This window comes from Pleurodeles waltl, chromosome 6, assembly GCF_031143425.1.
Source record: "Pleurodeles waltl isolate 20211129_DDA chromosome 6, aPleWal1.hap1.20221129, whole genome shotgun sequence".
Taxonomy (NCBI): Eukaryota; Metazoa; Chordata; class Amphibia; order Caudata; family Salamandridae; genus Pleurodeles; species Pleurodeles waltl.
This window is the reverse complement of record NC_090445.1, coordinates 1,663,659,494-1,663,686,576: the sequence shown is the minus strand read 5'-3', so window position 1 is coordinate 1,663,686,576 and position 27,083 is coordinate 1,663,659,494. Positions and strand designations below refer to the sequence as shown.

At 45.2% G+C, this 27,083-nt stretch overlaps 1 protein-coding gene across 4 annotated transcripts in view; it reads right to left on the bottom strand.

Moving 5' to 3' along the window:
- The window catches only part of CCDC187 (coiled-coil domain containing 187), a 289,883-nt gene that overhangs the window by 150,322 nt on the left and 112,478 nt on the right, over positions 1-27,083 (bottom strand). For all 4 annotated transcript variants that reach the window (XM_069241620.1, XM_069241621.1, XM_069241622.1 and 1 more), the window contains 3 exons: positions 23,327-23,421; positions 16,719-17,416; positions 12,820-12,913 (listed from right to left, as the gene is read on the bottom strand). In XM_069241620.1, coding sequence (XP_069097721.1) covers positions 12,820-12,913; positions 16,719-17,416; positions 23,327-23,421 — 887 coding nt within the window. The remainder of the gene's footprint in view (positions 1-12,819; positions 12,914-16,718; positions 17,417-23,326; positions 23,422-27,083) is intronic.

Sequence of the window (27,083 nt, the reverse complement as noted above, 5' to 3'; positions counted from 1 at the left end):
GCTATTGCCCCTAACATGCGCCATGGTGTACCGTATTGTAATTACGGCGCTACCATGGTGGCGTTAGGGGACTCACCACTTTCTTGTAAATATGGCCCTTGGTCTCTTTGAAGAATTTTGCAGCTGCTGCTTTTCTGCGGATGAAAGTATGTTTGTCTGCTGCAGGGTGGATCAATAAATGTTACAATTACTGATGCGCACAATCAACTTTGTAAAGATTTTGTAAACTTGAGGTCACAAGGTTCTTACAGTCTGGGGTGGAGAAATATGCATAAGAAATTGTCTACAGAGAGAAAAAGTCAGCCTAAAATCGCTGTGAGCAGAAGAGTTCAATCCTGAACCAGATAAAGTTGGGTGATGTTCGAAAATTCGGTGCCCATCGGAGAACGGTGCACATCGCAAACAGCACGAAACGTGAACTTTCCCACCAGCGGAGTTTGAAACTGCAACCATTCGGAGAACAGAATGCCTTTCATCTGACCAACGGGCTCCAAGTAAACACCATCTTGAAGTGTAGTGCTTCAAAGGTATGAACTAGACAGGATTTGCAGGAAAAGGTGACCTGATCAGGTAATAACCCAACACAAGGACTACCCCGTGGGCCTCCCGGACTAGGGTCAACATATAATGACCACACAGCTGGCCCGTGGGACTCCTTCAAGGTGGAAGACATCTTCGTGATTTAGAGGAATCCAATAATTCATAAACACCACATGTCTCCATACAAGTGTTTGTTTGGCACTAGAGACCAGATGGAGTAAAAAATCAACGACTCCTGTTATTTGTGTCAGTTGTATGTATTAGTGAGTGATTCACCCAAACAATCTGGAGTTGTAGATACATCCGCGTCACAATATGATCCCTGCATCCTGCGCGCGTAGACTACGGATTCTGTCGCTGGGTGGATCCGGGCCGGGATGGCAACGAACTATATTGACGGTCACATTGTTGAGTTTATTGGGTACTAAGAATATTACTGCTAATTGTTGTCAGAGGCTCATCTAACTTACATGCCGGTTGAAGAGTCAGATGAATTGGTCCTGATGAGACCCCTTAATTTGTATGAGGTCAAAACGTCGACAAACCCTCCCCTCGGTTTTTGTTGAACGAACTCTTTGTAACAGGAGGGAGTGCGGTGTATTTCACAGCATCCCGATGTTTGTAACAAAGCATACGATGTAAAACCAGGGGTTTGCACAGTGTCTTTGTGCATATGTACTCAATATTGTTTCACGGTTGAGCACTGAGTAGTCTGCACTTGGCTCTCCTTTGAGCATCAACGTCATTTAGGGGTTGCCAGAGGTCGCAGCTGCGACCCCTGGCTTGCCCCTTGCGACCCCTGGCCTCAGATGTGGCAAAATCAGTTCCAGGAACACAAGGGTAGCTGGTGCTTATGGACTTCCGATGGAGCTCTACTTTCCATGTTTTTTTGTAAAATTTTTATTGCACTAATAGTAAATAATGCTACATTCTTTTTCACTAATAGTGTAATAAATAATGGACCACAGTTAGTTGGAATACGACCCTCCCTGGCAGCTGAGGTGAGTAAAAAATGCTTTTAAATGTATGATGTGTGGGTGCTTACGCGTGTGTTTATGTGAGCGACAGTGTGTGTGTGTGTGTGTGAATGCGCGGGAGTATTTAAGTGTGTGCGGGAGTGAAAGTAAAGGTCATGTGGCGCGTGATGTCCCTTCCGCAACCCCTTGCGTTTTGGTGAATTGACGTTTATGCCTTTGACTGCATATGAATTAGCATTATGTAAACTCTCTAAATATGCAATAACAGAAATAATAGGAGTCGTCGATTTTCATTCTGTGTGGGCTCTAGTACTACACAAACACTTGTTGCATGGAGAAATGTGTTGTTTATTCATTATTGGATGCCTCTAAATCGCGAAGCGGTCTTCCATCTTGAATGCGCTCCACGGAACCGCTGTGTATTTATGAAATATAGATCATCCCAGCATATATTTTGCACTTGTGCGATCAGTATTACAGAAGGAGCCACAAAAGCCTCTCTGCCCCACTCTAGAATCCCACAGCGCCCAGTGGTGCAAGAAGTGGATACAAATACCCGGGGCACCCTCTGAGAACTTTCTGTTACGTGGCCTCAGGTTTCTTCCACACAGACTCCACCTTCGAAAAGTAGAGAAATAATGGGAGGAAGAGAACAGGAAAAGACAAAAAAATACCAATTCTTCTAGTAAATGTTCATTTCTAATGGACCTTAAGGGTCCTATATCCATTACCCGGTGCCTCTAGTCCTCCTGTAGTTATTGATGCCCCATATGGATAAAATCGGGTGGCAAAGATAACTGGCATACTTTCAGGGGCCTGGAAATGAGGCCTTAATGATTCCATAGGTGCCAAGAGTATGCTATGGGAAGTATACATTTGAATAATAAATAATTGCACTGTGAAAAACAAAGTTCTGGATATAATTGCAGAACACGTAAAGGGGACCAGGGGTCACTCAACAGTGGCAGAAGAAATATATTCAACGCCTTGAAGATGGACCTGTGCAGCATTGCTTGCGCGATATAAATCAATAAACAACATGAATAAAAAGTGAAAACTGAGCCATGATGTGTGAGTTGAGGTGGTACGGTGACAAGTTGACATACAGATATTTTGTCAGCCTATTACACCCCAGTGACCAAATGCTCTCACAAATCATATACTATGCTAATTGGTGAACCGCAAAAATAAAATAAAAAAATAAGGTGATGGCCCTCAGAAGAGTTGACTGAGTAGAGGATGGCCAAAGGTCATGCCCCGTGTGACGAGGCTACTGCATGGAGAGAAACTAGGCTAAGGTTGAGCAGTAGAATACAGGATGTAGCCAAAGCCATACTTTGTTCCCAAAGGTGTTGTCTTGGCAGCAGGCAATGACCAGCAGGTCCTTTATTGCTGGTGCTGGACAAAGCTTTGGGCTAGGGTAATGGGCAATGCATGTGGCCAAAGACTACACCTTCTGGCAGACTCTGTTTTGCCATGCCTAGCAGCCAAAGCAAATGGGTGCAGTTGTGTTCAAAACCACATCACGATTCTGCTAGGAATAGCAGAAAACTATGACCAGTGGGCACTACAAGCAGGGATAGTGGGCATGGCCATAGGCAATTCCCGGTAGATACTGGGTGCATCAATACCAAGTGCCCGGTGTGACTGAAGGGCACAGCCAGATCCCACTGGAAATGGTAACAGGCGTTAATGTCTAAGTGTGGAACCCATTTGGGAATTTTACTTGGGTGCTGATGGCAGGGAACCAAGTATATAATTGCAAAACTCAATAAATTCAATAAACAAATGTTAAAGTTATATAGTTTACTAAGATCATAAGCTAACATAAATATTTAAAAAACCCTTAAAAACATCAATTTAAGGATCATTATATTTATAATCTAAATTGTTCATACAACAAAATTGAAGAGTTGTGGATACCTTGGTAACCATATTTGTCCTTCAAAGAATACCTTCAGCTATGGCTATGCCATCTTCCACACGTCTCTGAACATTGGGAATGACCCTACTAATGGATAATGGAGATGGCCTGTGCCCATTCCCACTGCTCGTACAGCAAGCTGGGCATGGCCTTTAGACTTGCCCTGAAGGATCTGGACAAAAGGTATGGGCTATGGGATAGAGCTGTTCCCACTCCATCTGTCTCCATCCGTGCCCAAAAGGCTCTGAGCGTGGTAGTCGCCTGTGCCCATGCACAATGCCCACTCCCACTGCCAACAGATACCAGGGACAAGGCCTCGGCCAAGTTGGTTGTGGTCTGACCACAAAGGGAGGCTGTAAAGAAATGACTCCCTGTTGCAGTTACCCCCCACTTTTTGCCTGATACTGATGCTGACTTGACTGAGAAGTGTGCTGGGACCCTGCTAACCAGGCCCCAGCACCAGTGTTCTTTCACCTAAAATGTACCATTGCCTCCACAATTGGCACAACCCTGGCACCCAGGTAAGTCCCTTGTAACTGGTACCCCTGGTACCAAGGGCCCTGATGCCAGGGAAGGTCTCTAAGGGCTGCAGCATGTCTTATGCCACCCTAGGGACCCCTCACTCAGCACAGACACACTGCTTGCCAGCTTGTGTGTGCTGATGGGGAGAAAATGACTAAGTCGACATGGCACTCCCCTCAGGGTGCCATGCCAACCTCCCACTGCCTGTGGCATAGGTAAGTCACCCCTCTAGTAGGCCTTACAGCCCTAAGGCAGGGTGCACTATACCACAGGTGAGGGCATAGGTGCATGAGCACTATGCCCCTACAGTGTCTAAGCAAAACCTTAGACATTGTAAGTGCAGGGTAGCCATAAGAGTATATGGTCTGGGAGTCTGTCAAACACGAACTCCACAGCACCATAATGGCTACACTGAAAACTGGGAAGTTTGGTATCAAACTTCTCAGCACAATAAATGCACACTGATGCCAGTGTACATTTTATTGCAAAATACACCCCAGAGGGCACCTTAGAGGTGCCCCCTGAAACTTAACCGACTGTCTGTGTAGGCTGACTAGTTCCAGCAGCCTGCCACACTAGAGACATGTTGCTGGCCCCATGGGGAGAGTGCCTTTGTCACTCTGAGGCCAGTAACAAAGCCTGCACTGGGTGGAGATGCTAACACCTCCCCCAGGCAGGAGCTGTAACACCTGGCGGTGAGCCTCAAAGGCTCACCCCTTTGTCACAGCCCAGCAGGGCACTCCAGCTTAGTGGAGTTGCCCGCCCCCTCCGGCCACGGCCCCCACTTTTGGCGGCAAGGCTGGAGGGAACAAAGAAAGCAACAAGGAGGAGTCACTGGCCAGTCAGGACAGCCCCTAAGGTGTCCTGAGCTGAGGTGACTCTGACTTTTAGAAATCCTCCATCTTGTAGAAGGAGGATTCCCCCAATAGGGTTAGGATTGTGACCCCCTCCCCTTGGGAGGAGGCACAAAGAGGGTGTACCCACCCTCAGGGCTAGTAGCCATTGGCTACTAACCCCCCAGACCTAAACACGCCCTTAAATTTAGTATTTAAGGGCTACCCTGAACCCTAGAAAATTAGATTCCTGCAAACAACAAGAAGAAGGACTGCCTAGCTGAAAACCCCTGCAGAGGAAGACCAGAAGACAACAACTGCCTTGGCTCCAGAAACTCACCGGCCTGTCTCCTGCCTTCCAAAGAACTCTGCTCCAGCGACGCCTTCCAAGGGACCAGCGACCTCTGAATCCTCTGAGGACTGCCCTGCTTCGAAAAAGACAAGAAACTCCTGAGGACAGCGGACCTGCTCCAAAAAGACTGCAACTTTGTTTCAAGGAGCAGCTTTAAAGACCCTGCAATCTCCCCGCAAGAAGCGTGAGACTTGCAACACTGCACCCGGCGACCCCGACTCGGCTGGTGGAGAACCAACACCTCAGGGAGGACCCCCGGACTACTCTCCGACTGTGAGTACCAAAACCTGTCCCCCCTGAGCCCCCACAGCGCCGCCTGCAGAGGGAATCCCGAGGCTTCCCCTGACCGCGACTCTCTGAAACCTAAGTCCCGACGCCTGGAAAAGACCCTGCACCCGCAGCCCCCAGGACCTGAAGGACCGGACTTTCACTGGAGAAGTGGCCCCCAGGAGTCCCTCTCCCTTGCCCAAGTGGAGGTTTCCCCGAGGAAGCCCCCCCTTGCCTGCCTGCAGCGCTGAAGAGATCCCTTGATCTCTCATAGACTAACCTTGCAAACCCGACGCTTGTTTCTACACTGCACCAGGCCGCCCCCGCGCTGCTGAGGGTGAAATTTCTGTGTGGGCTTGTGTCCCCCCCGGTGCCCTACAAAACCCCCCTGGTCTGCCCTCCGAAGACGCGGGTACTTACCTGCAAGCAGACCGGAACCGGGGCACCCCCTTCTCTCCATTCTAGCCTATGCGTTTTGGGCACCACTTTGAACTCTGCACCTAACCGGCCCTGAGCTGCTGGTGTGGTGACTTTGGGGTTGCTCTGAACCCCCAACGGTGGGCTACCTTGGACCAAGAACTGAACCCTGTAAGTGTCTTACTTACCTGGTAAAACTAACAAAAACTTACCTCCCCCAGGAACTGTGAAAATTGCACTGTGTCCACTTTTAAAATAGCTATTTGTGAATAACTTGAAAAGTATACATGCAATTGAAATGATTCAAAGTTCCTAATGTACTTACCTGCAATACCTTTCAAACAAGATATTACATGTTAAATTTGAACCTGTGGTTCTTAAAATAAACTAAGAAAAGATATTTTTCTATAACAAAACCTATTGGCTGGATTTGTCTCTGAGTGTGTGTACCTCATTTATTGTCTATGTGTATGTACAACAAGTGCTTAACACTACTCCTTGGATAAGCCTACTGCTCGACCACACTACCACAAAATAGAGCATTAGTATTATCTATTTTTACCACTATTTTACCTCTAAGGGGAACCCTTGGACTCTGTGCATGCTATTCCTTACTTTGAAATAGCACATACAGAGCCAACTTCCTACATTGGTGGATCAGCGGTGGGGTACAAGACTTTGCATTTGCTGGACTACTCAGCCAATACCTGATCACACGACAAATTCCAAAATTGTCATTAGAAATTGATTTTTGCAATTTGAAAGTTTTCTAAATTCTTAAAAGACCTGCTAGGGCCTTGTGTTAGATCCTGTTTAGCATTTCTTTTAGAGTTTAAAAGTTTGTTAAAAGTTTGAATTAGATTCTAGAACCAGTTTTAGTTTCTTAAAAAGTATTCCAACTTTTAGAAGCATAATGTCTAGTACAGATGTGAATGTGGTGGAACTCGACACCACACCTTACCTCCATCTTAAGATGAGGGAGCTAAGGTCACTCTGTAAAATAAAGAAAATAACAATGGGCCCCAGACCTTCCAAACTACAGCTCCAGGAGCTGTTGGCAGAGTTTGCAAAGGCCAACCCCTCTGAGGATGGCAACTCAGAGGATGAAGATAGTGACTTGGAGGGAAATTCCCCTCCTCCAGTCCTACTTAGGGAGAGCAGGGCTTCTCAAGCCCTGACTCCACTAATAATAGTCAGAGATGCTGGTTCCCTCACAGGAGGGACCAACAACTCTGAAATCACTGAGGACAACTCCAGTGAAGAGGACATCCAGTTAGCCAGGATGGCCAAAAGATTGGCTTTGGAAAGACAGATCCTAGCCATAGAAAGGGAAAGAAAAGAGATGGGCCTAGGACCCATCAATGGTGGCAGCAACATAAATAGGGTCAGAGATTCTCCTGACATGTTGAAAATCCCTAAAGGGATTGTAACTAAATATGAAGAGGGTGATGACATCACCAAATGGTTCACAGCTTTTGAGAGGGCTTGTGTAACCAGAAAAGTGAACAAATCTCACTGGGGTGCTCTCCTTTGGGAAATGTTCACAGGAAAGTGTAGGGATAGACTCCTCACACTCTCTGGAAAAGATGCAGAATCTTATGACCTCATGAAGGGTACCCTGATTGACGGCTTTGGATTCTCCACTGAGGAGTATAGAATTAGATTCAGGGGGGCTCAAAAATCCTCGAGCCAGACCTGGGTTGATTATGTTGACTACTCAGTGAAAACACTGGATGGTTGGGTAACTGGAAATGAAGTGTATGACTATGTTGGGCTTTATAATTTGTTTATGAAAGAACACATTTTAAGTAACTGCTTCAATGAAAAGTTGCATCAGTATCTGGTAGACCTAGGTCCAATTTCTCCCCAAGAATTGGGAAAGAAGGCAGACCACTGGGTCAAGACTAGGGTAACCAAAACTTCCACTGGGGGTGACCAAAAGAAAGGGGTTACAAAACCTCCCCAGGAGAAAGTGGGTGACACTAGAAACAAAGAAAAAGAGTCTCCTGTAGGCCCCCAAAAACCAGACCAGGTGGGTGGGCCCAGAGACACAACCCAAAACAAAGGTGGGTACCAGGGTAAGAGCTGGGATGCCACTAAGGCATGGTGCCATAACTGTAAACAGACAGGGCACCACACCAAGGACACTTCTTGTCCCAAAAACAAACCCCCTAGCAAAATCCCAGGGGTAACCAGTGTAGCCATTGGAGATGACTCCTCAGATGAGGAGGTCTTCATAGCCTTCAACTGGAAAAAGGGCCCAACAGGTGAGTTGGAGATTCCAGAGGGAAGTAGACACTTCCACCACCTACAGGTGAATGGAATCCCAGCCACTGCCCTGAGAGACACTTGTGCCAGTCACACTATTGTGCATGACAGGCTGGTGCTCTCAAACCAGTACATCCCAGGGGAGATGGCCAGAGTAAGAGTTAGCCCAGACAGGGTCACTAATAGGCCTGTGGCTCTTGTGCCCATAGAAGTGGGTGGAACTTTTAACTGGAGAAGGGTGATAGTCAGTACAGACCTCCCCCTTGATTGTCTCCTTGGAAATGACTACCCAGAGGTTAGTCAGAGCCTAAGGGAAGAACTGGTCCAGGGCCAGTCCTCTCCCAAGGATTCTGGAGTGCCTGCCTCTGCAGTAAATGCAAGTAGGCCCCAGAAGAAAAAGAAAAGGAAACAGAGTAGGAAAGGTGGACAACCTTTAGCCAAGGTTCATCAAGCCAAGGAGATTCTGCTCCAGTAGGGGAGAACTCCAAAAATGGCTCTGATAAAGTCCAACCTGACCCACAAGAAGTCCTGGCTAGTCAGGCAAAAGCCTGAGTGGGTGGCTCCTCAGCTAACAGAAGAAAGAGTGGAAGAAGGGTGTTTACTACAAGATGTGGTAACCCCCCACTCTAATACAGCAGACAGGCACCCTGAACCCAAAGAAGCCTGTAACTTAGCCCCTTCCCTTGTAGGTGAAGAGCTAAAGGTGTGGTTCTGGGCACTGACAGCTGTCAGTGGCCTCTGCTGGGTGTTAGCCTTTATGGCTGCACTATCCTTGGCCTGGTGGTCTGACCCCATGCCAAATAACAAGTTAGGCCCCCTGACCCTGTTGGTCATGGTGGGGTTACTCCAGCTCTGGGTAACCTCTTTGGGTAAGCTAGGGGTGACCCTGGCTAAGATAAGATTAGCAGAGGTGGATACCTCTGACCTCAAAATAGAGAGAATGGGTAAAGACATAAAAAGCCCAGACAAGAGGCAGTTCAGACTAGGTCCTATCACTGTGGAAGTGGGTCAGTTCCCCAGAGGGAATGACCTGAACAGGAGGATGTAAGGCAGAGTAGGCCCTGCAACAAACCAGCCATTTCCTCTACTCTTCCTCTCCTGACAGACTAGGAAGACTCTCCCAGCTTTGGCTGAGTCTCCTGGCCTGTGGGCTGGGGGGGGCTTGTGTAAAGAAATGGCTCCCTGTTGCAGTTACCCCCCACTTTTTGCCTGATACTGATGCTGACTTGACTGAGAAGTGTGCTGGGACCCTGCTAACCAGGCCCCAGCACCAGTGTTCTTTCACCTAAAATGTACCATTGCCTCCACAATTGGCACAACCCTGGCACCCAGGTAAGTCCCTTGTAACTGGTACCCCTGGTACCAAGGGCCCTGATGCCAGGGAAGGTCTCTAAGGGCTGCAGCATGTCTTATGCCACCCTAGGGACCCCTCACTCAGCACAGACACACTGCTTGCCAGCTTGTGTGTGCTGATGGGGAGAAAATGACTAAGTCGACGTGGCACTCCCCTCAGGGTGCCATGCCAACCTCCCACTGCCTGTGGCATAGGTAAGTCACCCCTCTAGTAGGCCTTACAGCCCTAAGGCAGGGTGCACTATACCACAGGTGAGGGCATATGTGCATGAGCACTATGCCCCTACAGTGTCTAAGCAAAACCTTAGACATTGTAAGTGCAGGGTAGCCATAAGAGTATATGGTCTGGGAGTTTGTCAAACACGAACTCCACAGCACCATAATGGCTACACTGAAAACTGGGAAGTTTGGTATCAAACTTCTCAGCACAATAAATGCACACTGATGCCAGTGTACATTTTATTGCAAAATACACCCCAGAGGGCACCTTAGAGGTGCCCCCTGAAACTTAACCGACTGTCTGTGTAGGCTGACTAGTTCCAGCAGCCTGCCACACTAGAGACATGTTGCTGGCCCCATGGGGAGAGTGCCTTTGTCACTCTGAGGCCAGTAACAAAGCCTGCACTGGGTGGAGATGCTAACACCTCCCCCAGGCAGGAGCTGTAACACCTGGCGGTGAGCCTCAAAGGCTCACCCCTTTGTCACAGCCCAGCAGGGCACTCCAGCTTAGTGGAGTTGCCCGCCCCCTCCGGCCACGGCCCCCACTTTTGGCGGCAAGGCTGGAGGGAACAAAGAAAGCAACAAGGAGGAGTCACTGGCCAGTCAGGACAGCCCCTAAGGTGTCCTGAGCTGAGGTGACTCTGACTTTTAGAAATCCTCCATCTTGTAGAAGGAGGATTCCCCCAATAGGGTTAGGATTGTGACCCCCTCCCCTTGGGAGGAGGCACAAAGAGGGTGTACCCACCCTCAGGGCTAGTAGCCATTGGCTACTAACCCCCCAGACCTAAACACGCCCTTAAATTTAGTATTTAAGGGCTACCCTGAACCCTAGAAAATTAGATTCCTGCAAACAACAAGAAGAAGGACTGCCTAGCTGAAAACCCCTGCAGAGGAAGACCAGAAGACAACAACTGCCTTGGCTCCAGAAACTCACCGGCCTGTCTCCTGCCTTCCAAAGAACTCTGCTCCAGCGACGCCTTCCAAGGGACCAGCGACCTCTGAATCCTCTGAGGACTGCCCTGCTTCGAAAAAGACAAGAAACTCCTGAGGACAGCGGACCTGCTCCAAAAAGACTGCAACTTTGTTTCAAGGAGCAGCTTTAAAGACCCTGCAATCTCCCCGCAAGAAGCGTGAGACTTGCAACACTGCACCCGGCGACCCCGACTCGGCTGGTGGAGAACCAACACCTCAGGGAGGACCCCCGGACTACTCTCCGACTGTGAGTACCAAAACCTGTCCCCCCTGAGCCCCCACAGCGCCGCCTGCAGAGGGAATCCCGAGGCTTCCCCTGACCGCGACTCTCTGAAACCTAAGTCCCGACGCCTGGAAAAGACCCTGCACCCGCAGCCCCCAGGACCTGAAGGACCGGACTTTCACTGGAGAAGTGGCCCCCAGGAGTCCCTCTCCCTTGCCCAAGTGGAGGTTTCCCCGAGGAAGCCCCCCCTTGCCTGCCTGCAGCGCTGAAGAGATCCCTTGATCTCTCATAGACTAACCTTGCAAACCCGACGCTTGTTTCTACACTGCACCCGGCCGCCCCCGCGCTGCTGAGGGTGAAATTTCTGTGTGGGCTTGTGTCCCCCCCGGTGCCCTACAAAACCCCCCTGGTCTGCCCTCCGAAGACGCGGGTACTTACCTGCAAGCAGACCGGAACCGGGGCACCCCCTTCTCTCCATTCTAGCCTATGCGTTTTGGGCACCACTTTGAACTCTGCACCTAACCGGCCCTGAGCTGCTGGTGTGGTGACTTTGGGGTTGCTCTGAACCCCCAACGGTGGGCTACCTTGGACCAAGAACTGAACCCTGTAAGTGTCTTACTTACCTGGTAAAACTAACAAAAACTTACCTCCCCCAGGAACTGTGAAAATTGCAGTGTCCACTTTTAAAATAGCTATTTGTGAATAACTTGAAAAGTATACATGCAATTGAAATGATTCAAAGTTCCTAATGTACTTACCTGCAATACCTTTCAAACAAGATATTACATGTTAAATTTGAACCTGTGGTTCTTAAAATAAACTAAGAAAAGATATTTTTCTATAACAAAACCTATTGGCTGGATTTGTCTCTGAGTGTGTGTACCTCATTTATTGTCTATGTGTATGTACAACAAGTGCTTAACACTACTCCTTGGATAAGCCTACTGCTCGACCACACTACCACAAAATAGAGCATTAGTATTATCTATTTTTACCACTATTTTACCTCTAAGGGGAACCCTTGGACTCTGTGCATGCTATTCCTTACTTTGAAATAGCACATACAGAGCCAACTTCCTACAGAGGCCTTCACCTATGCCCAGTACCTAGCACTACTGCTTCAGTACCCAGTGAGCATGGATTTTTACAATACCCAGCAGGCCCATTACACATGACATAGTGATGGTAGTACACAGGATAGGCCTTCCGTGCAGTTCTTTTCACCAGAAGGCCCCTAATAACCTTTTCTAGAGATGCCACAACTGGAGATATTTGGAGTGAGTGTTAGCTGCACAGATCAGTAAAATGTTGTCTATTTGCAGGGCATCTCCTTCGCAATGGTGAAGGAGCGTCACCCTCCTGGCTAAGCCAGGAGCTGAAAGACAGAAAGATATTTAATTATCGTTTTATCTTTCAGCTGCTGGCTCAGCCAGCAGCATGTTCAGGGAGGGGTGGGCTAGGCCCTAGGAGGTGGGAGGGGGGATGAGGAGAGAGTGCACCTAAGTGCGCATGTGTATTTGGCCAGCCGTCTCTGGCTAGCCAAACACACATGCGCACTTAGGTTTCTCCAGCCTGGCTGTGTTGAACAGCGAGGCTGGAGAAAGTGCACAGACCCAAGGGCAGAGTCTGAGCGGCAGTCCAAGCAGCTAAGAACAGTCCTGGCACTGCTTTAATGCTAGCTTTAGTATGAAAACAGCACCAGGATTGATGGGGAGCCTGTGGAGGTGCCTCAGTAAATGCTGGGACACCACATCGAGGTAAGAGGAGCAACGCAGCAGGAGGTGGCGGCGAAGGCAAAAGGTATGTTTTTCTTTTTTTTATTCCCCCGTCCCCGCCCTTCCCCTTGAGATTTGCAGCGGCCACTGCTGTCTATTTGGTAATAGTTTGCAAGTACTCAGCACCCTAACTACAAACAATTCTTGTAAAAGTACACGTTGACTACTGGAGTTTACCTTCCAAGGGAGTGGCTGCCCGGTGAAGAGACAGGGGGTGGCTCCTGGCTCCAGGCTTTCTGTAATGATGGTTCCTGGGCACTGATCTTCAGGTCTTTAAAAAGAGAAAGGGATAACTGGTATAAATGCTATAAGATGTCAGAATTTAAACATAAATACATTAACACATTTACATTTTATGTCACCTAAACAAGCATTAAATACGTTGAGTTTAGATGATGGATACAATAGAAGCTTGCCGAGCGAACTGCAGTTTGTGATTCCGTGAAAACTTACTATTTTTCAAAATTCATTCAAATGAAGACCTGTGGTCTCTGGATTGGTGGCATGAATAGTGTTATAGTTTTGTCCAGAAGTAAAGAGAAATATTTTTTCCTAATTGTATAAAACATCTGCCTAAAACGGATTCCACCGAGTTACACCTCAGCTGGGGTTTGGCCAGCTGAGAACTAAGATGTTTCCGTCGCATCCAAGCAAGGAGTAAAGCCAGCTGGTTCACACTTAGAGGCTACCCTGCCCCTCCCCCAGATCTGCCTCTGTTCCCCATGCTCTGCCGGACGCCATAAGTGCATCGAGGCACCCCCAGCAGCACGAGCCATTCCAAACACACACAGTTATAAATAAATACACAGATCTAAACTTTAAAAGATTTCCATTTTTGGAGATTGTGAGAATGATTCAATCAAACGATCAGTAATTGTAAAGCGCACTAATCACCACGGGGGTATCCAGGTGCTGCTATGACTACGGGTTTCACTCCACAAAACTGGCGCTATACGTTCTACAATACATAGTAAATTGGTGTCTGTGTCTACAAAGGTAGCCAGAAAAAAACGTCAAAAGCTCCAATAAATCGGGAGCCCACAAGTTACGAGAGAGCGCCCAGGACACCAGAAGGATGAAATGAACTTTTAACGAGGCACATTATCCGAGCACGTACTTGTCCTGGAACCAGGTGCACCATCCTGTTCTTATCATACAGAAACTAACTTGGAGGCAAACATTTACACCCTGGTTAGTAGTGCACCTTCAATCACAGGCTGTGCACCTTTGCTTGTGTTGCAAAGACTACAACAGGAGTGCAGTCTGCAAAAAAAAAAGTTAACCCCATGTTTTAGAAATGTTTCTGGTGTGATCCTGAGCGTCAGTAATGGGTCACGTGGCTTCATGTTTACATTCATTAATAGCGCTGAAGATGCTCATTGAAGTTTGCACACATCAATGCTCTCCGTTGATGACTTTTACATAGCACTTGTTCATTAAGTTTGCTTATGATGGTAGATTATGCTGTGATTGATTTTATGTGTTTTGTCTATATATCGATGTGCTCATTGATCAAGTGCAATCATCAGTTTCACTAGAGATAAGAGGGTCCTTTTCAATGAAAATTGAAGACAGACGACCTGAGTCACAAAGAAAAACCCAGAAAGTCAAAAATCTGTACATCATAGATCAACACCACTAATTTATATAGATCTCAGACTTTCAAGGATTCACACAGTGCCCCCGGATTGTACATAGCAAAGTGTATTTTAACAATCCTTCCTTATACGTTTTTCAGAAATGTACGTTAGCACATAAACTCTCTTTTTTCTTCAGTTGGATTTTGTTTTCCAAGTGTGGAAACACTTTCTTGTAAAACATGGAGGTGTTTGCATATCCAATTCACACACCTAATCCACCATTATATGGAACTAAATCTAGAGGCATCAAGTGGGTGTCAAAACGATGGGAACACCAAAAAAAGAAACGACCTTCTAGGTATTTACTACCTTCCCAGAGGCCAGCCCACCTGCCTCAACAGGAACACCAGTAATCCCACCTTCACCCTATACCAACTACCCTGAAACTCCTTCATAGTTGCAGATTTTCCTTACGACTAGTGGATTCGGTAGCCGGAAAGACCCACCAATATTTTTCACCTACAAATCCAAGATTTGGCTTCCAATATAGTATGGAGTTCTGGAAAAACATATGGGCAATAGTACCAATAGGCTTATTTTTGTTGTTGTAGATGAGTAAACTTAGGGATACTTTTGAAACTGCTATTTGCAGTGAAATAAAAGATCCTCTTAACTTTCAACTCATTTTGCCTTGCCAAGAAGTGTCAGTGTCAAGGCCAGAAGAGGCAGGGCTAAGAGTGGGAGATGGAAGGAGGGAGACAGGAGGGGCCAAAGACAAGAATGTCAGTGTGGAGGAAGGAAACATTTCTAGAGGGGAGAACTGGATGGAGAATGCGGAGGAAAATATGGGCAACAGGTGGAAGGTGAATATTGAGATATGGTTTGGATAAAGCAGAAAAAGAAGGTAGAAATGAAAATAGGCGTATACTTAGCAATGTAATAAAAATGTAGAAAGCGGAAATAGGAGGCAGGAATGATCTCCTAGCCTTTCTTCTCTGCCCTTCAGTGTAATTACTGAGGTCTTCATTGAGATAGGATGTGATATCATCGTAGAATATTAAATGTTGCCTAAAGGTTGTGCAATCAATCTACTTTATCTACCTGGCATGTGAAATTTTTTATTTGAATACATGGAATACTGTGCAGTGCCTGCCATGTGTAGACTACAAAGGTGCTTTCAGTTTACAAGTTTCACAAAAAATTAGAACATCAGCAGGGCGTCTCACAACTGCTTCCATATACCATTGCCTTATATGTGCAAGTTTGGCGCTATGCAATCTGATTTATGATAGGAAGATTGGGTTACCTTGTGGATTTGGTGGCTCATTTGTACAAAGCATAAAAGTATGCAATATGGCAGATGGTAGGTGGTCTACCCATTCATACTGTACTGCATGATGAAATGAATAGATAACAGAGAGGCTAACCATATATCATCATGGTAACAGGGGGCAACTCTAGCTTACCCACATTTACCTTGTGTGTGTAACAGAAATTAAATAATCTGTTCACAATACCTGGGAACAGGTGACTTGCTTAAACATGATTAAAAGGATGTGTAGAACACTGGATAACTGTGAAGCCAACTGCCACAAACCCCACCAACCAGGGTTTATCCCTGATGCAAGATTACCAGCTGTGATCACCTCAGTGCATCAGGTACGGTTGGTAGTAGTAACATAAACAATGATTTGTCAATCTGGAATGCCTCTAAGTGGGTAATACATAACAGCCATAACTACAACGCCCCTGGCAACAAGTTAATAATGTGATGACTAAATCTCCCCAACGCTGCATGATGTATTACTCACATATCAGCTGTAAACAGATTTTGAAATGCAACAATTTTTCTCCAAACATCAGCTTAAGAGTTCTGAAAAGACACACATTTTTACACTGACACACACTTTTCACTGTGGTACACATTTTCTAATTCCACCAAGCAAAAGCTTCATAATTTAGTAGGCTACGCTGCACCCATTACAGCTACTTACACAGCTGGAGAGCTATCTGTGGCTCACAAGATACTTAGAAAAGACAGGTGTAAGTTATGTCTGCATAGTTGTACTAAGGTCCTATGACTCTGTGGTGCAGTCTGGCTCCCAGCGTGTTCCCCTTCATCTACACTCTGTTTGGTGGGCGGGATGGCACTTACTATGAAAGGCAAGTGCTTTCCTAAGATCCTTAGATCAATTCTCTCACAGTTTTGAGCCATTCACATACAGTTCCTTCTGAGGATGAGAGTACGTAAGCTGAGGTTACTTATCTCGTTGAATTTACTCATTGAAATCAAGATAAGTCCTCACTAGGCAAAGCTCTATCACCTCCCATAGTAGGATGCTAAATGTGTCCAATTAATACATACTAGAAAGCTGCCCACAACTGAAACCACAAACACATATGCTGAACAAGCACTCAATGCACTCTATGCGTAACAGACACAATCTACAGTTCAGTGATTCCAGCTCCCTTAGCCATGATGTCAAAATGCCCTACCTTTTAATTTATCCTGGAGGATATCCTGTGCTTCGTGTTTATCACTTCCGTTTTCCAGCTGTTCAGGAACATCATTCCAGGACAATTGGTCACTGGACAAGGCAGACATGGATGTGTGTGTAAAGGACTCCATTTGTTGCATGTCTGGAGTATCTTTCCCAATGGTACGGTGGGCTCTTCTACGTGAAGGGCTGAAGCCTGGACTGCCAATTTTCCCTTGAACTGGATTTGAAGATGCTTCTAAGCATTCTACGCCAGGGAAGAGGAGAGGTGAATTTTGGCTCAACATTCTGCTTAGTTCATTTTGGAATTTGTCTGGCTTTAGTAAGGAATTATGAAGACTGTCTAGTTCATTGGCCATCACTGATTTGTCACTTTGGTGCTGATGGTCCTTGGCCAGCCTCATTCGAATCGCTTCAACCTGAATTCTCTCCTCCAGTTCTTTAGCCACGGCGTGGATGGCTAGAATGCGATCTTCTTTGCTTCTGTACAGGGGGTCCTCTGAATTTCCTTCCGGGGTTATGGATTTGGTGTTAGTCTTCATGAGGAATGTGACATTTTTGGGTGGGGAGTATTTACGAATATCCAGGTCATTAAGTTTCAGAGGACTGGAGTCAGGTGGCACCACAGAAGGAAACCCAGGCCCGGTTTTAATATCTTTGGCTAATACTTTCCCACTCTTCTTTGCATTCAGGTCTCTAGAAAACAGTAAAAAAAAAAACTATGAAAGTTAAACCCAAAAATGAGCCACAGTGGCAAAATACATTCAGCTCTAAATAAATTGAGAGTTGGTGCCCAAAAAGAAATACAATATAACCAGGGGCTACAGAGCAACACAAAGCACATGCATGTTCAATAGGTCATTAAAATGAAAAAATAAAATAAAATGGCAAAATAAGTAAGTAGTAAGGACGAAGTTAGAAGTCACAGGCATTTTATTTGTAAACAGGATTAAAAACTCTATGACGAAACACCCATAATAATTAGAGTACTAAGGTGAGAAATTTGCAAAAGTGGCTTTTGTCAATTAGATAAAGCTTTTTTTTAGGCTTTCCAATTTTACAAAGGTGTCACAATAATTAATATAGACCTGGTGCAAAGTTCGTCATAAAAATAGGCTTAGTGGGAAAAAGGTCATACAAAAACAAAGATGTCACTGAAGATTAAACATTTCAAGGAATGCTTTTTCGCCAGAAATTGCTATTGCATGAAAGGTTTTGTAGAGGAGACAACTTCTGAAGTGCGAACTATGTCTGCTTCAAAAACATTTGCCAGTGGGAGTAAAGTTTTGCATACCCCTAACGATAATCATCAATGAATAATGTCTGTTCTAGGCTAAAAATGTTAGAAACATACTAAAAACTGGCAACATTGCACTGGTACAGTGTAATGGCCTCTGCTGTGCCCAAACGACAAGAGACCATCATTTGAAATGTTATTTCTTTCACAACATAGCAGATATATTATACATGAAATTCAGAAAAGTGTCAGAAACTATGGAAATGATGAAAGTGAAAGAGAAGTGCGACACAGGGACAGGACATTGCGTAGAAATGTTGATAAAGGCTGTTTTCTGTTGTGATATTGGAAAAAAACCAGACTGTGCCAGCTCGAGTAAAAAGCCTTTGAAATTCCACTATGGTGTTTTTAAACTTTGCAGAATTGCTCTGTCATGTGTGTTCAATGGTGCTCAGATATGACATTTCACAGACCCTGGTTTGGGGCATGCTATTTCACGTACGGTTTGTGACATTGTGCCCATATAGTCTATTACACAAGAAGTAACAACAAAACTACAAAATGAAACATTTTTTATTAAAATCTGAAACAGGACAAAGTTGCATCTCCAAAGATGATGGTGCATCAGATGGGGACAACGTTGACAGTGCAGCCCCAGAAAGGAAGGTGTGTCAGGTGCAAGAAGAAATACAACACTGAGGTCTAGTCTTGCCTGTGTTGGGCTGCACTGGAGGACATGGGTGCACCCACAGTCGTGGTCATGTCCACCACAGGGTGTAATGACGATAGGGGTGCGCGCAATCACTGTATCGTCACAGATTGGATCAACCTCAGTGCACAAGTGGGATAGACACAGGGATGTTCTTATGCATAAAGACCCAAAAAAACATGTTTCACGAGGTGTAACCTAAGGGGTGTGAGCTTTCTTGCTGTTCTTAGCCGTGCTGCTGTGTGTTTAATAACACTCTTGCGACAGCACCAAAAGGGTGTAAAGTAAAAGAGGACTTGTGCAACAGTGGGTCAAGGTAAAGGCAGGACAGAGGGAAAGTGATGCAGTGTGAATGTAATCAGGGGACCTCACGGCTGACCCACTAAGTGCATGTGCAATGCCAGATTTGTAGAGCTGCTGTTGGTGGGATACATTTATATACAATGGATCTAAATGCGACTCATTTATATAGTTTTAAAAGTTGGGCAAGGATATGCCACTCATGGACCAATGCTGGACATCCTCCTTATGTAATAAAATGGCTGTGCAAAAGAAACCAAACTTTTCCCAAGATAATACACACTTCACAAAGTTGCTGTATCAGAAATGTCAATCGTAGGCCCAGAAGAATTGGGTCATGCCAGAATTTCAGGATGTCCACCCAAGATAAATTTACAAACAATTAAACTAAATAGGGTTGGCCTTAGCCCTGGTAGAACTGGGTGTGACAGTCTTTTTTGGCGCCCCCCCAATGACCTTCTTTTCATTGAATTCCCTCACTACCACTCTCCGACAGTCATGTCATCTCTCCATAGCCTCTCTCTGACATACATTTCATTTTTTTATAGCGCTACTCATAGATCTTCAAGGAAGTTCATGTGCTTTTAAACCAATAGTTATTTTTAAACACAGCGCCAACCTCGCCCCACCAAAGCCTGCTCTAGGCACGGTTGCACTGGCACCACCCTAAAGCTGTCCCGAACCTAAATTTGACACATATCCGTGCCTTACGGATGAACGTTGGACACCTCTGCAGTACAGCCATTAACAAGATCTTAGCTGCCGAGCTTCTGTATTGTACGGACCCTTCTAACTTTTCGCAGGCTCTCTTAGGTTCAGCATCTTCTCATTACAATCTGTGATGGGTGTGTGATGTATACAAGACATATGAATGAGTATGTGAAGCACTGTAGGATTTTAGTGCCTCCTAATCTAGATCTGGCAGAAAGTATTTACTAACCAATGATTAATATGACGGCTGGATGGAATCCTACGTATCCTCGTAGCGCATGCTGCCGCATGTAGAATGACTTTCGTGATAAATGTTCAGCCCAGCACTGCCTCCACCGATGTGAGAGAATACAAGATGTTGGATGATAGCTTTGAAATCGTCTTCAAAGTGGAATGGTTTATTTTTTAAGAGGGGGAGCTGGTACCAAGTTATTGTTGTCTTCTTGGTGGTGAGTCCCTTGAAGAAGCTGTCAATGTAGAGAATGTACAAGAGAGCTGGCACTGAAGTTCTTCAGGTCATGCTGGCAAGCCTGTTTTAGTTTAGTTGTTGTTGCTGCTGAATAAGAGGAATTCAGGTCCTGATTTAGAACTTGGCGGATGGAATACTCTGTCATAAACGTGACGGATAAGGAACATTCCCCCAGCTGCTCTATCCGGACAGATGTTTGTTTGTTATGCAAAGTTGCAATGTTATTTGATGACATTATTGTTGTAATTCGATTTCTTTAATTGGCAGATCCTGTGACTAGCTTGCTGTGTCGAGACCTTTCTTTCCCCAGGTTCACGTATGGCCACTTCGTAATAGTGGCCTTGGACTCATGTTCACCATCCGTTGCGATGCCGGCTGTACTTCGTGTGATTTGCAATGTTATGTTGCCTACTGACTATGGCCTTCGTACTACTCCTCTATATGTGTATATAAACCAAAATAACAATAAAGAAATATAAAAAAAGAAATAAACGTGATGGATATCCCATCCGCCGTATTACGATTCCCTTAGGATATAATGGGATCATTTGTGGTGGAGTATTCCCCTCAGCCAGGTTCTACATCAGGCCATTACTCTTGGTGGGGTTGAGTTTCAGGCAGATATTGAACATCCAGATCTGAATGAGTTGGCAGCACTGTCTAAGCTGCTACAGGTTAAAAACTGAGGAGATTTTTATGTAGTGTTCAGTGTCCTCGGCATGTAAGTGTATTTTCATGGTGCTGTCACTAACTACGGTTTCAAGGGCCTCCATGAAGGGAATGAAGATTCTGAAGGACAGAACAGAGCCCTGGGTTGTGGTACAGGTGATGGGGAGCTCATGTGATCTTGGGTTTGAATCTGTATTAACTGGTGGCGGCTGGATATGTTAGAGGAGAACCAGTGTAGGACAGTTCTTCCAAATTCAGTTTAGGAGGCCAGACAACGGATGAGAGCTGGGCAGTTGGCTGTGCCAAAGGCAGAGGAGAGGTCACATCATTTCAGGAGGAGAGGGAGGCATCATTCTTCTTTAGCATGGAATCCAAAATGTGTTTATGTCTGTATTAGTACTTCATTGTGTCCAGGTGCCTCACTTATAGCCTTGAAGGAGATGATTGGCTTTGAAGTGATTCTAAAGCTGAATGTACATTTTTAGAAAATTTTGATAATAAATGGTGGACAACAGGACTCTAGTTGGCTGGGTGAAAGGTGGGTTTCTTTAGGATGGGGGAATGTGCCCAGTCTTGTGGTCTTCCTAGAGGATACCCTGATCTCAAGTAGTGATGAGATAGCTTCTCTGAACCTGGCGTTGATGACGGATAATGGTACAACGCTGTCTTCACAGGAGGTTGTTTTGAGGGAGTAGAGGACAGTGTTGATAGGCAAGCATGAGGCAGACGAAGGATAAGCACAGAGGAATGTTTCTCGTGGAATAGGAGGTGAGGTGGATCTAGATTTGGTGCTATTGATGAGTTATTGGATTTTCTGAGTTTTCCCTGCCACATTTAGATTACTGTTTCTCATCTATACGGTGTTGTACTGAGACACAGAAACATAACCTTAAAGAGGACTGGCATTGTTTTCTTGAGTAATGACCTGCTCTATGTGGGTTAGTTTTTCAAAGTTTTTTTTGCATGAGTAAGAATCATTTACCTCAGGAGTAAACACACTGAAACTAAGTTACCAACAGCCACAGAAAGAATCTTTGTAAATGATGTAATAATAATAACAGCAGCAAATTAATAATAATATTAATAATAACAGTGATGATTATGGTGATATTTATAATAACAATAGCATAGTATTATCATTATGCCAATAATTATAATGCTAGTAATAACATATTGTTATTATCACTCATAATAATAAAAATAACAATAATAAGAATAGTAGTAATAGTAGCAGGGACATAGGCCCTGATTACGAGTTTGTCGGACAGGAACACCCGTCCGCCAAACTCCCAGCAGGTTGGCCCCCACTGTAGAGGTGACCTCCCCGCCGGCCCCATTATGACTTTCCTGCTGAGCTGACGCATGGAAACCAAGGTTTCCACCGGTCTGCCCAGCGGGAAAGTGGCAGCAGCATTGTCGCAATGCTGCCGTCCGCAGGGGACACCAGCACCCATGTAATGCACACTGTCTACATAGAAGACAATGTGCATTACGAGGGTGCTGGGCAGGGGGACCCCTACACTGCCCATGCCACAGGCATGGATACTGCAGGGGCCCTGCTTTGGCCCCCTGGACCGCCATGAAAAGGCTGGCCAAGAACCAGGTTGTAATCAGCACAGCGGTGCTGCGTCGAGCTCTGCCCTGGCTGATTCCAACCTGCACCCGCTGTTAGCCCGTCAGGATCACCGATCTCGGCGGAGATGGCGGTCCCCTGACGGTTGGACCGCCCAGGTCCTAATGTGGCGGTTGGACCACCAGAGCAGTGGCGGTCTGACCGCCACCATGGGTCTGGCAGTCCGAGGACCGCCAGACTCGTAATTAGGCCCATAGTTTGGTCAGTAAGGTTGGGGGTGTGAGTTTCACATTTTTCAACAATCATGCTGGCATATAATGTTAAAATACATGACGCAACAGACAGGGTGCATAAGATAGACCTAAGGGGCAGTAGAAATAGAGATGATTGCGTATTGGTAGGAGTACTAAGTGAGAGAAAGCACATTAATTTGTTAAATAGCCAACATTTTTGAGGACCTTCAAAACAGAGAGGGAGTGTGTGTGCGCTTTTTGTCTGTGTGTACGTAAAAATTCCTGGTGAAATTCATCAGATTCCTCTCTATACCAGACTGAAAGCAGCTGTACCACAATATTTATCAGAAATTACATTTATTAGGGTGGGTGTAACCCCCCCCCCGAAATACACCCCTGAATAGTAGTAGTAGTAATAATACTTTTAATAACAGTAAGAAAATATACCACACTATTACATATACTTTGTTGTAAAGATGTGTAGACAAAAAATGTTGTTCATCATTATTATTATTATTAGTAGAAGTATAGTAGTGGTGGTAGTAGTGTAAGTAGTAGCAGTAGTAGTAGTATTAGTAGTATAAAGAAGAAGCAGAAGGTGAACAAGAAAATGAAGAAGGAAAAGGATGCTCTGGCCATGTTTCCAAAATCTGCATGTAGCGTGAGGCTTTGCACCGCTCGTGTCCAGGATTTGCACCTACATACCTGCTTTCACTGCCTTCGCTTTTCAGGAGCGCTCGTGATGTCAGCTCTACCCATTCAGAAATGTGATTCTTCATACTTCTGGCACAGTTGTTAGCCTGAATGAAGAATAAAGCAGACCCATAAGGCCTTTCTAAGTAGAAAATATTTTCTACATCATTAAAATAGAATCTCTAAAATATTGTATTCTTTAAACGCTTCTTGGCTACGCACACTGCTATTGAAAAATCATTAGAATAGCAGACATTACAATATAATGAAAACTACATTTTGAGATGAAACACATTAGCAATGTCTCATACACAAGACCTAAAAACGAGTGTCTCATCATACAAACCACAATCATTATATTGTGCTGACAGGGTGTCTACCGCAGTGGCATATGAACCAAAGGCACAGACAAATGTCCAGACAGTGCTACGTTTGTTCTTTATTTTTCTGAAACAGACTCCCAAAGTGGGTTTTTATTTCAGGAAAACAAAACCTCAATGACATTGACATGCAGGGAGTCTTCTCTCTGCACATTATGGACATTATTTATTTTTCCTGACTTGCACAGGACACCCAGCAATGGAAATCAGAGATGTAGCCCGTCCTTCGTTCTTCACTGTGACCTGGCAACCCTGTGGTAGATGGTGTCCAGGTCAAGGGTTTGGAATAGTGAAGCCAGTTGAAGCTCTGTTCTAAAATCAACCATAATGAGGTTGGGGAGCCAGGAGTTTGGTGGAGCAAGAACCCTTCCGATTTGCGGTAGAGCTCTTCGTCCACGAAAATCTATGAGAGTCCCTTGGTCTTTACGGTAGATCCTGGATAGATGTGTTTGTAAACATGTTTGATCTAATGGATATTAACAAACCTGCTACTGTTTCCTTATCTATCAGCAAGGACCCAATGTCCAAGCTAGAACAAATTCCCATTCTTCTAAGGAAAGTGCATGTTCTACAAAGTGCAGTATAGAGTGTGGTAGGTCCATTGTTATGTCCATGAGAGTCTGTCTAAAGAGAAATCCTCTTTTGTTACATAACTCCATTGTTTTACATGTTCTTTTGACCCTTGCAGGCCCACTAGCACATGAATATTAAAGCAGCGCTAAGAACGTCAACCACTAGACTAACCTTGTGGGTCACCTCTTAAGGTTTGGCATAGGCGAGAAATTGTGGTATAAGTTGCCAACTTAGGAACCTGGAGACGACAAGACTAAACACTCTGTACCAGCAAGTGGTTTCATCAAACAATAAATAAGGACTTACAAGGAGGCAGTAGCAAAAAAACTGTACTTGGAAGACGATAAGATCAGTAGGATTTTGACCTTTTCTGGGTTTTGATGGGCAAGGACTGTGTGTGGTGGAGTGAAAACATCTGGTCTTCCGATAACATCTTCAGTTTTAATATGTCATAAATTTGCAACCATCACACACTAAAACATTACGGAACCTCCAAAACCTCGCAGAATGGGCTCAAAGAAGAAAGGAAATATATTTCCAACCCAATATGACAACCCATCACTTTAGTAAGTCTCATAATTCAGGGGAAATATGAGCTAAAATACATAGTATTGGTGCCTACTTACTTTATCTGTCCAAATATCAACAATATCCCCAAAAAACATAAAACTTGGAAATGATAGACACCTGGTAGCAACTGTGATATCATATTTGCAGGATTCTTGGAATTTGCCAATTGGATGGCAAGTAAAATATTTTCCCCATAGAAAGAAAGGAAGCCATCTTGTCACAAACTGGTCTGTTTACGCTATCACAGTGTGGAGGCTTAGACAGGCACATTTTAAATTGGACCAAATTGAAGACCTCTCGAAGCAGAAGCATATTTCATTAATCCCAACACATACTACACTGATGATTAACTGTCATCTAACATATAATACACTAACAGAGATTCTTATATAATAGCTTTAGGTTTGCTTATATTACTTTTATAATTTTTAGCACATTTAAGTTCCCCTATCATTAATATCAGGGATTGAAAATGGTCTCAAACCTTTTTACCCAGGTGTTGTCATTAATAGAGACAGTTCTGTATAATATCAGGATTAAAGAAATCACAAATAAACGAAGATGACTTTGATTGGACTCAAAATCACCTAGTGCTTATGCTTTAGAATCTGCTTGGTTTAAAAGAGGAGAATATTTTCTGAAAGATCGGCAGATGGTAAATTAGTCCAGCTTTTGCTGCGTGAAGGGGTTGCTTTGTCCTATGCTGCAGAAAGCAAAACTTCATACTGGAATTCCATGGAAATATAAAAGGAAATTAAACAATCAAACATCATAGAACACACCTTTAGAGTGCTACCAGATGACAACTTTAAAAAGATGATCAAGAATGCTAGTGGCCACGGTTGTACCACGGAACACCGATTTCCTAAACAACTACTGCCTTAACAACGAGGTCGGAACACCGACCTCGTTGCTACTACTAATGATTTTACCACGAATGCCTTAACAACGATTTTCGTTGTAAAGGCATTCCTGATAAAAACATTACTAATAGGCACAATTGACCCTACATCCCTCACCCCACCTCCTCACCCCCTCCCCAAAACCAAAAACGCCCCACCCCCCCAACCCCGCCCCAAAACCTAAAACCCCCTGACCCCCCCACCCCCTCCCCAAAACCAAAAACGCCCCACCCCCAACCCCACCCCAAAACCTAAAACCCCCTGACCCCCAACCCCTCCCCAAAACCAAAAACGTCCCACCCCAAAACCTAAAACCCCCTGACCCACCACCGCCTCCCCAAAACCAAAAATGCCCCACCCCCCCAACCCCACCCCAAAACCTAAAACCCCCTGACCCCCCTCCCCCTCCCCAAATCCAAAAATGCCCCACCCCCCCAACCCCGCCCCAAAACCTAAAACCCCCTGACCCCCTCCCCAAAACTAAAAACGCCCCAACCCCGCCCCAAAACCTAAAACCCCTTGACCCCCCACCCCCTCCCCAAAACCAAAAACGCCCCACCCCCCCAACCCCACCCCAAAACCTAAAACCCCCTGACCCCCCACCCCCGCCCCAAAACCTAAAAACCCCACTTACCTTAGTCGACCCCTTGTCACCTGCGTCCTCTTCCTTCGCCAACTCCCTTCTTTGTACCTTAACCACGCATGTTCGTAGTTCAGAACATACGTAGTTAAGGCACAAAATAACGGAGTCGTGGTTAAAAAAAGCGTTGTTGCGCTTTCGTTAACCACGACTTCGTTAAAAAGACTTTGTAATAAAGGATGTTTCCCAGTAGCCACATTGTTGACAATGGAACGAGAAAATCTAGGCAGATGCAGGTTTCTTCACTTGACCAAAAGTTGGCATCCTACTAAATCCATGTTATATTATTTTTTTAAGTGTTATATTCAGAGCGTAAATATAGCTGGTAAGTACAGCGGGGGCCCACTGACACTAATTTTGCCATTTATTTTCCCTCAACATACTTTGATCCAGAGCAAGACAGAGAAAAACACAATAAGGGAAAAGAAGAATGGAGAGAAAAATGGATAAACAGTGACAAATGAAGAAACCAGGGATGAACACGAATCTGCATGAGACAAAGAGGCAGAGAGTGACTTGTAGTGATTGGAATAGGCACGAGGAAGAATCAAGACTACACAGACCTGGTATTCGGTACCGACCTTTGGTAGCACCGGCCACAGGCTTCTGAGCAAGGCTCTGGACCCTGGCACCACTTCTTTTAGAAATTAAGCACTGGTTATATTCCTACTGACTGTTCAGTGCCTTAGTTCCCTCACCTTAAG